The following is a 15218-nucleotide window of genomic DNA, read 5'->3' on the forward strand; positions in this document are numbered from 1 at the left end:
ACACAGAGTACAAGGCTCACCGAAGGCTTTATTTGTCCAAAGTCTTTAGAATGTTTTGACCCCAAAAGACTCTCCAATATGTGGAGGAATTTACACTGTTTATTTGAATGGAGTCCTGCAACCTACCGCTGCATAGAAACTGTATTGTGACCAATTTAATGTAAGCAGTGGCCAGTTTGACTAACAAGCAGAATGTTTTATTACTTGTGCATCTTTTCACAGGCGACCTAACTTAGATGATGATATCTATAATACTAATGATAACATAAATCAAACAATTGTAGTCCTAACATGCTTTTTGTTTTACAGCCAACTCCAGAAGCCAGTGCTAGATAATATTTCTAAACATCTGATGATAATAAAAAGTCTTTAATCAGATAATCAGTGCTCCTCAATTGTTACTAGCATGTTATGCTAACAGACAGAGACTATGTCCCTATGCTGTGTCCAGTGTAATTTAAACCTGTGTGTTGACTGTTGTTTGTGCATCAAACCGATCTGGTGTCACTAACTGATTTAGGTCCATTGTGGGCAGGCATAAAGACAGAGGGGGGTCTGAGCCAGTCCCAATCCCCAGGACAGACGGGCTTCCTCAGCTACAGCTCTGGCTTCACCACGCCGCAGACGGGACAGGCCCCCTACAGTTACCAGATGCAGGGTGAGGACATCTTTGTGAATTCTCTATCCTTTTCTCTGGGCTTCTTCAGCCAGTCTGTGTTTTTGTATTGTGTCGAAATGTAGTGCTAGATGTCATCACCCTCTCTTGAAGCTGGCAGCATATCCAGTTTTATAGTTACAAAATGTTTGCAGCAAGATAGCTGAAATAGCTAGTATCGTGAAAGGTTTACAGAACTACAAAGCAGATTTTTATCCAGCAGCAGTCTAAAAATATGGTGGGAATCTGGTTTCTGGAATGTTTTTTCCTGTTTTTATTCTCTCTTTGTATCTATTTCTGTCCTTTGAACCTCATTTACAAAGTACTTGCCAATATCACTTTTTTTCCCCCTCTGTCTTCTTTGTTACTTCAGTTTTCTCTGCCATGTGTTCCTTCTGCTTAGTCTATCCAAATAAGGTTTATTGTACTCCTTTTAAAAAAAGATTAGAGAAAAAGGCCTCTGTCCCTGATTTAATAGCACACAGAGCCAGACTGATTCACAACACGGCCCTCTCCCTCACCCCAAATGATGGTTGCATCCCAGCAGTCGTTATGTGCAGCCACGACGGCTGCCTCCCTCTCCTCTCCTCTTAAAAGAATCAACACAGATGGAAAAATGGCAGGCACTTAGGAGGCACCAGCCTTGTCACTTCCCACTCCCCAGCCTTTGTTTTTTCTCTCCCTGTGATCATATTTGTATTTGTTTAAGAGCTGAGACCATAGAGATTTATGGCCTTGAAAAACGATAAAGATGAGTTGTTGCGCCCTGGACTCCCTCTCCTTTGCTCTCTCTGTCCACTCATACAGTCTGTTTAACTCAGATCAGGCCCTCTGCCATGTAGTGCTTGTATTACTCTCTGTTTGTATTAGTTCAAAAATCCCTCTGTTCCACCTGCACTAGGCAGGGACAGTTAGCTAACTGCTAGCAATGTCTTTGTGTTCTCTCCTGCAATATCTAATGTGCGACAGTAGAAACATCTCCACATGTTGTTGAAAAGCCTCCAGAGCATCTCACAATAAATAACGCCAGCTCAGCAGCAGATGTGGCGTGGGGAAGCCTCTTTTCCACGCCTCTTAACCAAATACAGTCGGCCACAGCCGGAGTTTTGGAGAGCACAGCCGGGCGCCTGAAAAAGGAGAGGCAGAGAGAGACAGAGCGAGACAGGGAACAAGAGACGGAGCATGTGCGGCAGAATGCAGAAGCTGCTATCCTGCCCTTAGTGGTTTAACTCACGATGACAGTATTATGTGCCCATTCGTCTTCGAAGTATTATGCTCTTTCTCTGACTTTCTATTTCCCTCTGTCTGTTTCTGTCTCTTCCTGCTATCCCTGACCATCGGATGCCCCACGTAGCGTTAAGTGCGTTCGTAATTGACAGCCCTGTTAGATGACAGATTGACCACTATTGAGGCCGTCGGTTCTCTAACTGCGGCTCTGGCCCTCCGCCACACCATCATCATTACTCTCTCTGGCCTATTGATCTGCCTGGGCAAGTTGCCTCAGGCCTGGGTGTCCCAACCAAAGATTCTTTTTTTTCACATCTGATACTACCCCTCTCTATCAGAGTCCCTGCCACCAGCCTGTGGCCAGCTGTCAAGGCGGAGGACGATTAGATTAATGTTTTTGCTTCTTGCTTTCATGTCCGATGCCATGGAGCTTTGTGTGGGCGCGAAAGTCGTGGCACCAAAATCACACAGCCGCTTTTTGTGCACCTCAGTTTTGCAGTCAGAGTTTAGTGCATCTTCTGTATTTTCTGATAAAAACCTAAAATACCAGAGGTGTGAGGGGAGACACAGAGATTGTACTGATGGTCAGACTGAGCAGATGCTAATTAGGTGAATAATTGGATTCCAGCATTCTGTCCCAGTGGCAGTGTGAGTTGAAGAAGCTGAAGCCTTGCTTCCCTTTTTTAAAAGCAGAGCCCCATCTGGACTTGATAGCTTATTCCCAAGTGGGGCATACAAACTTCTGCTACAAATATTGTGCACTGATGATAGACATAGCCCATGGCAAGGGGACTGATCAAGCAAAGCAAATGGACTTCCAATTGTGGAGCCAGAAGGCAGGAGGGAGGGAGGGAGGGAGGGATGATGTCTGGTCTTGAGTGAGTGGACTAACTGGAGCAGGACAGGGGGAGGGAGAGAAAACATGCCCCCTGGGGAACCACAAGACCCCCTCTCACTCCCCCTGTTATAACCAGCACCACCACTCCCAACAGCATGGGCTCATTCTCACCGGGCTAGCAGGGGTCCCCTCAGCTTTTATGTGGCTCCTTGTTCTCCACAGAGCAACCCTCGAACCCTGCCAGTGAGAGCTTTTATGACTGTTTGAACTGTGCATTAAGCTAATTTGTTGTCCTTCGTAGCCTTACTCCTCTTCCTCTCCATCTTATTGTTCTACCAGACTTTCACTTGATGTTGAACTTTCTGCGGAGAACGCAGAAGTTTTAAAAATCCCCCCCCCCCGTGGGGCTTGAAATATCAAACAAAACAATAAAGAGAGAGCACTTCTGATGAAAACAACCAAAGAACAAGGTAAAAATCTGCTGCGTGTGTGTAATTGCAGGACACCGAGAGTGAGAAACTGCACAAATAAGTAGCAGATCGTGGTAATCTTGGGAGCTTGGGAGGTATTTGTTTCTCTTTTTTAGCCTCAGTGCCGGGTACTTAGCTAACTGACAAGGCTAAACACACTGCACTACGTCTTCTGTTTTCCATGCTTTCCTCCATACGTTACCCTCCACGGCCCCCCCTCCACCTCCCTGATCCTTCCCCCTGTTCCAAAAGCTGCTCCACGTTTGTCACGGTGTGGGAGGCCGCTCCTGATGGGGCCAATGACCAGAGGATGAAAGGGACTCCCTCTGTTTGTCTCTGGGAACAAAGGTGTAATTACGCTCCCATTTAGGAACAGTAAATTTATCTCCCCCCCTTCGTTTTCACTGAAGCTACGGGACATTTTCTGGCTACGGGAGGATCACTGGTGGTGATGAGTGAGGGAGCTTTAAAGAGAATGTAATGGTAGTGCAGATTAATGTGGATGTACGGAGGAGCAATTTGTCTTTGTGGGGAGAGACAAGTAATAAAGCTCAGGGGTCGTACCTGTGATGGATGGAAGAACTACTATGACACTTGGGTACAACTTTAGGTTTATTTGATAAATTTGTCAATATTTTAAGCTGCAATATTAAGTTGAATAATCAATTTCTCGACCGGAGGAAATTTAATTCTCAATTGTTTTGATAATCATTTAATCAAAAATATCCTGCAAGACATTCGACAGTCGATTAAAAAAGGGGATTAATAAATGTTGTTTTGTTGACTGTTGTGGTAGCATTGTAAACAGTCCAGTTTAATAATGTTGCACAATAAGATTTGACACATTTTAGAAGATTAGAAGATTTTTGTTTGTTTTTTTCATTAACCACAATTTTATGAATTTAGTCAAATTTAGACATTATTATGTAATAAACCTATTTTGCTCTCAGAGGTCATGATGATGATCTCAGTAATGAGTTCAAGATTTGGGATCACTTTAGCTTCAGTATACTCAGCTCCCTCATGATCCTCTTCAAGCTCCTCTTCTTGCTGCTCTCCTGCCTGACACGACAGTACAGGTGGATGTAGATGTCTGCCCTCAGGCAGAGCCGCTGCTCCACTCCTCTATAAGTTATGTCATGTATATTATTAAGCCATCAGATGCTATCAACCTGTTTGAATGATTTAATTACCCAGGAGGGCCATCCTTTTTGTAAGTGAAAAGAGAAACATACATATTCATTGGGGCTGGTTGTCAGCAGCAAAACCTCCTTCCAGTGCCCCTAGCTCCGAGCTTAACCCTCCTTTCGTATACATCTATGTCTCTGTACACCCCGCCACCCCCCAGCACCCTTATGCTCCGTCCCAGTGCATCCACCTTTTTCACCCCCCCCTTGCCACTCTCCACCCTTCGGTAGCTCACACACAGCCGTCTCTTGTCTCCCTCACATTGTGCGGGCCTGGGCGACTTTGGAGGCAGGTTCTGTCCACTCCCTCACCCCTCTCTGCCCCCCTCTGTCATTCATCAGGCCTGATCCAATCACTGATAAGAAAGGAAGAGGGGAAAGATAAGGCCACTGTTGGGAGCACTCCCTAAGGCCTCCCTCTGTTCACCACCTCAAATAGTTGTTTCACAAAAGACTAATCTTTTTGTTCCCTCTAACAATGTGCCATTTCATTTCTGTCACTGCAGTGCTGGCAGTGCTGCCGATTTAATCATGTTTTTTGATATGATGTGGTCTATACACAACTCAAAAGGTCTATTCTTTTTTCCTAAAGGTGGTACTTTCACAACAACATCAGGATTGTATGCAGGAAACAACTCCCTGACAAACTCGACCGGCTTCAACAGCACACAACAGGTAGCCGCGCATTTCCTTCTTCTCATTCTCTTCCTGTGAACTGTGATCAGTATGCAGATATCCGTTTGTACAAGTCTGAATTGCAGACTTCTTCCAAAGCTGGAAATCTTTATGAGCATGCATACTCAATATGTTACATTTCATCCGTGACATATTCAGACATAAATCACTCAGGATGTCAAAAGCTTTGTACGCAGGATTATCTACTATACCTCCCCTAACATGAATGTATTATGCCACAGAGGAAAGAGAGAGGAGAAAAAAAACAAGACAGATCATTGTCCAGATGTAGGACAGAACAGACATGTGTTTGCATTTATGTTTTGGAATCTGCACTGTAAAGTAGCAACACTGGTGCAGGGCATATCTCACATTACTCTGCCAAACCTCCTTAACTCTGCTACCTTTTGTCTCTCTGTGCCTCCACCTTTTTTAGATTAATCTCCCTTCTTGCACCACTCTCTACATATCTTTCTTTATTTTTCACTTTTTCTCTCGCTTATCTTTATCTAACTTGAACCTATCTTTTTACCCATTTTTCCTAATAGGACTACCCCAGTTATCCAGGCTTTGGCCAGGGGCAGTATGCTCAGTATTACAACAGCTCACCCTACACTTCACCCTACATGACAAGTAACAACACCAGCCCCAGCACGCCATCCACCACCACCACCTATACCCTCCAGGAGCCACCCACTGGCATCACCAGCCAGGCCCTCACAGAGAACCCCGCAGGTAGGAGTCAAACCACAGGCAGCTGGGTTGACTTGTGTAACCTGAATATCAGGAGTTGGATCCTGCTAAGAGACATGTTTCTCTTTTAGATAAACAAGCGGGCCGCTGAACCCCCTCCTTCTCACCTACTTGAAGTTGTTCCCGATAAGAGATCTTGAGAGAAATGCCAAAAATCTCTGCACAATAAGAGCTGGAAATGGTTTCAGTGCACTGTGGCAAGCAAGAAAAAAGAAGTTAAAACTGAAATCAGATGTAGAATTTCCCATAATTTTATGTGACACTAATGCATCATTTGGCAATCAAGCCCTGATTATATCTTTACAAGTCAGTCAAAATTTTATGACTGCATTTGCCGCTGTCATCAGTCAACACCAGCGACATCAGGCTTTAACTAATTTCATACACAGTCATCTAATTTAGATAAATGACATCTTTGCTATTTCTACTTGGCATGTACTCCGTTACTTCTTGTTTATTGAATCAGTATGGAGCAGAGTAGCTTTTAGTTCTTGTTCTGCAGCTGATTTATGATCTGTTTGTTACCTGTAGGCCTGCATAATCACTAAAAATGTCCCCAGGAAGCCGTCCATCCTATATCAAGACAAATGTTCGCTCGGACTTCTTTGCTAAAAGCAAATACTAGCTCATCTTCGATACACTCTTTTTATACTCTCCTTCTTCCTTTTTTCCTTCCCTTCAGTGGAGTACAGTACCATCCACAGTCCATCAACCCCCATTAAAGATTCAGATTCGGATCGATTGCGCCGGGCCTCGGATGGAAAGTCACGTGGCCGGGGAAGAAGGAACAACAACCCATCACCGCCGCCTGACTCCGACCTTGAGGTAGGGTGAGCGCGCTACCTTGGCGACAGACAGCCTCGCCCTGTCTGAGGCACATGAACACTAATCCACTTACTATATGGCTGCCACACCAGCTTTAACACTTGATGGCCATTAATTGTTAAAGATTTGATTCCTTAACTATAAATGCATTATTGATGCGTTGTGGAATATATGACATCACCAAACACATATCTTATATAAAGTTCTTGTGAATAAACAATAAGGCGTGCGATTGAGTGGGTCATCTGTGAAGTGAATAATATATATATTCTAGTCATCAGCTGGACATTAGCTAGTGTTGCACAATGAGCCATAATCGCTCTGATAGTGACCATATGTCAAAATAAACTCTTGGTAATTCAGAGGGCTCTTCATTAATATGATATGAATTTGAACAAGGTTAATAGCGCCCATTATAGCACTGACATCATTGCATGTTAACATATCTAGTTAATTAGTTTGTCACTATTGATTACTCTAATGTAAAGGGCAGGGGATGGAAAGCATGCGGTGGGGGTGCTGGGAGGAGTGTTGCGGTGACCAACCCAAGCAAATGGATCCTGGTCCCTGTGGCGCACAAATACACGCTCCTGGCCTATTGACCAGGAGGATCACCTTGCAGCCTGACAGAGTGCACCATTGATTTTGCCTTTTTTCTCTCTGTTTTTCTTTGTTTCTTTCATCCCCCACCTCCGTCTGCACCCCATCTCTCCAGCGAGTTTTCATCTGGGACCTGGATGAAACAATCATCGTTTTCCATTCCTTGCTTACGGGTTCTTATGCCAACAGATATGGACGGGTGAGTGACATCAGACTCTGGCAGTAGCGGTGCACTTTATCAGCAAAACACATAAATATTAAAAGAAGAAAAAAGGGATCAGAGTCTGGGGGTGAACTGGCCATTGAGCAGAGTATAGATTTCACTAGTGAGAAGAACTCAATGTACAGATAATTGTTTCTTTTTTAATAGGTCCAATGAGGCTTGGCAAGTATTTGACTGCTCTTTGCAGCTGTTGGGGCTATGCATGGCCGCTCGGGGCTCGGCCGTAGGGGGTCACAACAGTTGCACTCTAGATGTCTATTGACACATCTTAAGTGTTCCTTTCTCTTCAGAAATGCCACATTGTTAGTTTAATTAAGTGCTTCTCAATCCATCCTTTTCAGGCGGGGATCTCCCCGGAGAGCCTGACAGGAGACCACCAAATGTAATTCAGTTCAAAAAAAAAAAAAAAAAAAGCTCAAACTGGAACACGGCGGTTCCCTTAAACCTGGTTTAATAAGGATTCCAATTAAAATATATTACATATGTATATATATAATTATCAACAAACATATATTATTATCATGCTGGAAGGTCATTTTCCATCCCATGTTACTGTGTTTCTTATGAGATGAAGAGTTTACTTTTCCAGGCTTTGCTATTTGTTGTTCCATGTAAATTGCTTCTCTAAATTTAAACCTTACAAACAAACAATTTGGGAAATAAGGCAGGATCCTATTCTCATGGTTTTGTTGAGGTCATAGGTTCTCTATAGCTTTCAAAGTGCATCATCCGCTCTTATATTCCCACTTAGATTCTGCGCACGTGAATGGAAATAACAGTAGAATGTGTTGTCTGTATTTTATTTTGTCTGAGAGCTGTGTTTCTAATCACCGGTTGTTTTGGCTATGTAGGTGTCTGGTTTTGAAGTCTAAAAATGACATATTGCTCCTCATATGTCAGAGAGCTTAGCTGCTGCCCGTGCTCCGTGCCTTTGTTCTGGTATGAGGGGGTGTTTGATGGGGGCACTGTTTTGTTTTTGGGGTGAAAGAGGGCTGCCCCACGACCCTGCACTGTTTATTTACTTTATACTCGGCCCTGCATGCTGGGTAAAGAGAGAGCCAAGGCTTAGGGAGCCGTGGCCCGGCGATGAGGGACTATCCAACCCCACACACACACACACACACAAATGAACACACACACATGCACACACAGGGTCTCCAGTGTGCTCCTCTGAAACAGGAAACACTCCTGACTCCATAAGGGCCCGCTCCATCAGAGCTCATATAGGATGTGACAGCCGCTAGAGTCCCGCTCACTCTCTGTCTTCTCTTTTGTTCCCTCCTCCTCTGCCCATTTCAGCCCCTTTTTCTTTTTTTTTCATCTAACTTTATCTTCTTTTCATGCTCCAACCTGTTGACACTATCACATTAAAGTAATATTATGAGAAGGGACACATGCTTACTCACAGCAACCACAGAGCATGCTACCTCAAAGCATATCAGAAACACAGATCTGTAAACTACCTCGGGAAAGAAAGTGAAGAACAACATCCCCCACCACCACTTATCCACCACAACAACCACCCTCTCTCTCGCCCTTTCTCTCCCCTCCTGCCTGCCATTCATGTCATCCCTATCTCAGCAGCATAAACAAAAAAGTTACAAAACAGTTCTCCCTCCGAGCTGCTCCAAGCTTACTATAAATAGATGTGTATCTGAGTGAGTGCACATCCACACTTTCTCTCACTCTCACTGTGACCTCCCACCCACTCTCCCTGACGTTTTTTCTCTCTCTCATACACACATAAACACACTGCTGCTCTTATCAGCTCTTTTAATTGGCATCAAGGCAGCTCACCCCCATAAAGCTGATGGCTGAGGCCAGCTGTGCTGCTATTGGGCTGGCCAGAGCTGGAGCTTAAAGTGAATGGGGATGGGGGGTTGTTATTGGTAAGGGGGCTCAGAGGGAGGAGGAGGAGGAGGAGGAGGGGGCAGGCGGTTGACTTGGCGCCCCTGTGGATGGCACTGACATCTCGGGACAGGTGGTGCTGGAGCAATGACAGCAGCAGCACTTTGGCCTTCTAGCCTGCTTGTATTCTTAACTCCCTCACTGACTGATTGTTTAGATTTAATTGGAAAGGATTCACTTGCTGCCTTTTCCCACCAAACTGGCCCATAACGCTAAATCACCCAACAGCACCAGAGGTTGGGGAGAGGGAGCTGCTAGACTGCTGATGTGGGAGGTTAATTATTTTTGATGAATTCTGACTGAAAGATTGAGGTGAAGAGGAAAGAGAAAGCCTCTAGAAGTGGGGATTGAGTTCTCCTTGTGTGGTTTGTCCTCTGTCATTTTAGTGAAAACATTAGCATTGTGGGGTGTGACAGCTAATCAGCCAAAAGCTCAGGTGTGTCTTCAGGTGGTTTAACTGTGTAATCCCTGCTTCTGGTCCTGCTTGGCCTGTCTTAAATGTAGTCTCAGCCACCTGTAGAAAATCCTCCCCAGCAGCCTGCTATTGTGTCTCCTCATCCTTTTGCTTGCTAAAGACAATCTGATCATGAAAGGTTTAAGATAAAATGCAGTTAAATTTTGAATGGAAGTACTTATATCCAGTCAGTTGAAAATGCACTGAAGTAGAGCCGCAATGATTAATTTTGCTATTTTCAAGTTAGAAAGTGCTTTACAAAGACATAAAACAGGAAATAGATTACAGATGATGAATGATAAACAACAGTACAATTCATACAATAATAAAACGAACAAGGTGATATAATAATAATAAGTTATATAGTCATATATACAGTTACACAGTTATATAATCATATAAAAAACAAAATAAGAAAATAAGAGAGAGATTCAGGATGTAAACGTGATCATTAGAATTTTTACAATTTTAAAATCAGTTCTAACATACAGAGGTGTTATGTTGACTTGTCTTTTGGATTTTGTGAGTAGCCCTGCTGCAGCATTATGATCCAGTTGAAGTTTAGAAAGGTTGTGTTGAGTAACCAAATTACAATAATATAAAAGGGATGTAATGAAGGCGTGTATGACAATTTCCAGATTTTAAGTGGATAAAAAGGATTTAATTTTTGAGATTACGTAGTTGAAAAAAGCACTTTGGTTGTACTTTGAATATCTTTGGGTTGTGGACAAAACAAGATATTTTTGGGGGGTCATCTTCCACAATTTTCTTCCACAATTACACAATTTATAGACCAAACAGGAAAATCGATAAATCCAGAAAATAAAAACCTGATTAATTGACAATGAAAATAGTCTCTAGTTACAGTCTGAAGTTTTTTTGGGGTTTTTTTTGCCTATCATTATCTTTTTAAAGGGAAAATCGCACACATTGTCACAGGCTCATTAACTATTTACAGTGTAGTTCGCTCCTCTCTTTGTATTATCTTACAGACAGTGCAACCCTATCACCATTACAGCACGTGTCACATTACTGACAGAGATCATGATTTAAGGAGAAGTTACAGCTGCACCCGATGCAGGGAACCGTCAGTGTTTATTCTGCATTTGAATTATTTTTTGTAAATTGATGTTAATAAACACATCATAGTAGTTGCTTTAGGATATACTGTGCTCATCTATCACTTAGAGAACAATCAGATGATGCATCAGCACAAGTATGTGGAGAATGGGCTATTTACGATGAGACTGTGACCCCGACTCTTCTTAAATCGACCACCCCTCCTGAGAAGAGACATGCTTTTACTGCATTCATTCAAGTCTGTGGCATTTCTGATGACTATTCTGGTCCCTTTCTGAGGGGTCGTAAACACAGGCTGAAACTTTCAAGTCCACCTAATGTCTTCTTTTATGGGAATGGCTTGCTGAGGAATTTAAAGGGATTGCATGTTAATTGAGTGACTCAGAGGGAACAGCATTATTTATTGTTTCACATTGCCTCCATTTAAAATGGTACAGAATTATCTAATCTAATTGTCTTTTGTCTTTTTTTCAGGATCCACCGACATCTGTATCATTAGGCCTGAGGATGGAAGAAATGATCTTCAACTTGGCCGACACACACTTGTTCTTTAACGACTTAGAGGTGCGTCAGTTGTGTGTTTTTCTCTCTTTCTTTGCCTCTGCTAAGTTCATTTCCTGCCTCCTGTCCACCTTTTGATGATTTTGGTATTCAAAGGGTTGTACACATTTTAACAGGAATGCACAAAATGATTTTAGCAAAAGCAGCAACAACTATTTCGTAGTGTGGAGCCTATCAGTCTCATAGAGGTGAAGTATTACCTCGGAGCCCAGGGGATGCCATGAATTTTACATGTGCTGTCAGTCTCTGTCATTCCTGGGTCAACAGCCCTGCCCCCACCACCCAACCCCACCACCTCCTTCCCGCTCCCATAGCGGCCAGCTCAATTTGTCAGGCTCTAGTGTTTCTGTGGCCGCTCTGTCTGTCTGTGAGTGTCATGCTGTGTGCTTGGTGTCGCTGTCCACCAACACCACAGACCCCTCCGTCACAGCATGAAATCCCCCCGCCATCTCCCCTCCCACGCCTCCTTGCCCGCCTGATTCATGTACGGGTAGTGTAAAATCTGCCCCTGGGGCACAGGAATAGAGGGATCAAGGGGTAGGGAGGTGTGTGTGTGGTGGGGTGTCTGAGTGTCTGCTTCACTCTAGGGAGCGGTGAAAGACCATAGGCTCAGATGGGATGTAGACGAAAGTGTGTGCCACATTAGTTCACACACACACTCGCAGACGAGAAGCAGCTTGAAGGTTCATGTTTACAATTGAATTCTAAAAGTCTTTTCATTCTGTTTAAACCCTGTTTAAGCTTCGTTAATATTACATGTTTTGTACTAGAATTAGATTTCAGTGGTGGCTGCATAGGATTGTTTCCACCTTGTGTGATAAAAACATTTCCAATAATTCCAAAGTGTTGTAAAGTCTAGAAGTCAAAATTTATTGAAAAAAGTTTTTATTCATCAATGTATTCTGCTTTGATCCATATTTGTGGGCATTTATCTTTCAACAACAAAGTTTTTATTGTAGTCAACAATCTGTTTGCTGCAACAGCATTATAACAGCATCATAAATTACATTTATACTGTATAACCACAATAGGAAAAACTATTTTCACCCATATTTTTTTACAATTGCAAAACACAAGATAATATAATCTATCTGCATTCACTCGGTGCGCAGTGCTTCATCAAGAGCTCCATCAGAACGTCATCACTTTCAAACCAATGACAGCTGTAGGAAAATGTCTAAGAAAAATCACAAAACATTTTTGTTTAAAAATGTTTGTTTGTAAAAATGTTTGTAAATGTTTTGTTTAATCCAGTGAATCCCTGTGTTCAACCTGAGGATTTTTTTAGGTGTTGATGTTATAAAATATGACTACAGACATCCAGATCTTCATTTCAAAACCACAGTGAAAGCTTCAAATGTAAAGAAAGAAAGAAAGAAAGAAAGAAAGAAAGAAAAAGACATTCAGTAAAGTGTAACGTGTACCCGCTACCCTTCTTCCAGATCCAGATGTTAAACCCAACTATCAGTACTCATCACATTTAGCAATAAACAAAGCAATTTACCTTGATGTTATCCCCCCCAACTCAAGCTCCATCTAATTATACATTCTTGATTTGTTGAGTTTTTATTTTTGTGATTTTTGTCCCTGCCTCCCCCTCTCGCTGAATCTGATCCGACTGACCCAGTGCTTTTCCTCAGTGTCCTGCTTTATGCTGACCTCACAGTAGAGGAAATGTTTTGTTTGATACTTAAGTGTGAAGAGATCTGTGGCCGGTCTGCCAAGTCTCATTACTCACCACCATGTTCGGCTATGTTACATGAAGCAAACCCAAGAATGAGGAAAAAACTGCAGAGGGAGAGACAGAGGAGGAAAATGCTCATACTCTCCCAGACAGACGAGTGACTGAGCTTCCAAACGCAGTCATCGTGATCAAAGTTAATTGGCTGCAATTGGCTGGTTAAATATTTCCTCATGGTCTTGCCGTGTAGAATCCATTGTAGCTGCACTTTATTTAATAGATGTGCCCCAATCATTTGAAAAAAAATGGCAGTTTGTGACAACGCTTAAATGTGGTTTTGCTCAACATCTGTCCTGTGTTTTGATTTCCTTTCATGTGCGATGAAACTGTTCACAGAAGAATTGGCAGCTCAGACTGCTTATAAAATTATTTAAAAATGCAACTCATGTATTTCTTCTGCTCTATCTCAATAATGAAATTATTAGATTTTGTTTTGACACTTTAAAGCTTTAGATTTTTTTCCCAGTAGTATTCTGACTGAACTAGCAATCTGTGGTCTGCTGCAAGAATGCTTTTTAGGATCTCTAACGTAAAGGCCTCTCTGCAGACGCTGCGATGATTGTCATTAACAATCATACCAGAGGAGGAGTGACATTCTCTCGGAGGCATATTGATCCCTCCTCTTAAAGCGAGCTGGGCCAGTCTGAGTGTTAAGTGCCAGCCCTCAGCAATGCCTAACCAGTTGTGTTTCCTCTCTGCTGATTTACAGTCCTCCATCTCTGATAGAGCTAAATAGAGTCCATCTATAAATACCGCAGCCAGCAGCAGTTATGTATTTAAGCATGTGCAGAAATGCATATGGTCCATCTAATTTAGTCTAAGCCATAAAGGGAGACCCCAGAGGCTGTGCAGAAACACAGGTGCAGAGTTAGAGGCCTAACGGTGTGTGTGTGTGTGTGTGTGTGTGTGTGTGTGTGTGTGTGTGTGTGTGTGTGTGTGTGAGGGGTCCATCTAAGTCTTAACACTGTTGTCCTGCCAGCCTCTGCACAAGAACATTAAATATGGACTCGGCAGCTTCACTATATGTAGTCTCAGATTATTATGCTTGTATTCAAATGTTAGTTTTAAAGGCAAATTAATCAGCTTTTAATGTTCAAAATGCACAAGGGTTGTTTGTAGACTTCTGAATATTCTAATTAAGTGTAATACTCTGCTCAGCCTACCATATTCAGAGCGAACATTCTAGTCTTGTGTTCAACTGTGTGTGTGTGAGTGTGTGTGAATGGAGGCTGGGCTGTGTTGATAGAGCTGGTGAGTGACGATTCAGAGGAAAGTCATAAAAAGAAAGAGGGCATGCCGAAGGGGTCAACAGGGATCAGTTTCACCCTTACGTCTCTCTCTCTCTCTCTCTCTTTCTCTCTCTCTCTCCCTCCCTCTTTTCTCCTCCAACCTTTTTCTGGACCAGCGCACTCTTTTTTCATTCAGCGTTAGTTAGTATTGAAGGTGCGTCCCAGAAATACTGCACCTCCACGAAAGACTCCCAGCCCGCACGCACACACACAAATCTCTGTATCGATCGTCCCTCACGAATCATTTTCTGTTCTGGTATTGTATGAACAGCACAATCTGTTTTTATCATCAAAAATGCTCCCACTGAGGGAAGTATATGAAAAGTAATTCATGGCAACATGATACCGATAGACGTGATCTCCACTGTATTCATTTTTCTTATCGAATAAGTTGTATTATCTACATATCTACGGATGGACAGATAAAAATAGAATCAATTTTATATCTTAAACAAAATTTGATACGTAATCAGTCATGTGAGCAACATCCTAATGGCAATGAAATAACAATAATTATATTAAAGGTGCATTGTGTGGTCATTGGGAAGACATTTTAATCAGAAGAGAAAAATCTTCACTGACTTTTGACTGATGTTTTTTTTTTAATGTCTAAACAAACTAACAAACCCTGCCACCTTTCTATCTTCAAACACTGTTCTGGGGACCTTACTTTCCTCTGAGAACAGCTTGTTTATTCACTTGTGAAAAATATAGTTACTATAGTCATAGTTA

The 15218-nt window shown here is 42.6% G+C and overlaps 1 protein-coding gene across 9 annotated transcripts in view; it reads left to right on the plus strand.

Moving 5' to 3' along the window:
* The window catches only part of eya1 (EYA transcriptional coactivator and phosphatase 1), a 66646-nt gene that overhangs the window by 37920 nt on the left and 13508 nt on the right, over positions 1–15218 (plus strand). For 6 of the 9 annotated variants that reach the window (XM_037079784.1, XM_037079783.1, XM_037079787.1 and 3 more), the window contains 6 exons: positions 521–658; positions 4970–5052; positions 5601–5787; positions 6488–6630; positions 7346–7429; positions 11370–11459. In XM_037079784.1, the coding sequence (XP_036935679.1) occupies positions 521–658; positions 4970–5052; positions 5601–5787; positions 6488–6630; positions 7346–7429; positions 11370–11459 (725 nt within the window). The remainder of the gene's footprint in view (positions 1–520; positions 659–4969; positions 5053–5600; positions 5788–6487; positions 6631–7345; positions 7430–11369; positions 11460–15218) is intronic. The other 3 variants (XM_037079788.1, XM_037079790.1, XM_037079791.1) reach the window with 1 other exon arrangement.

This window comes from Acanthopagrus latus, chromosome 19 (assembly GCF_904848185.1).
Source record: "Acanthopagrus latus isolate v.2019 chromosome 19, fAcaLat1.1, whole genome shotgun sequence".
NCBI lineage: Eukaryota > Metazoa > Chordata > Actinopteri > Spariformes > Sparidae > Acanthopagrus > Acanthopagrus latus.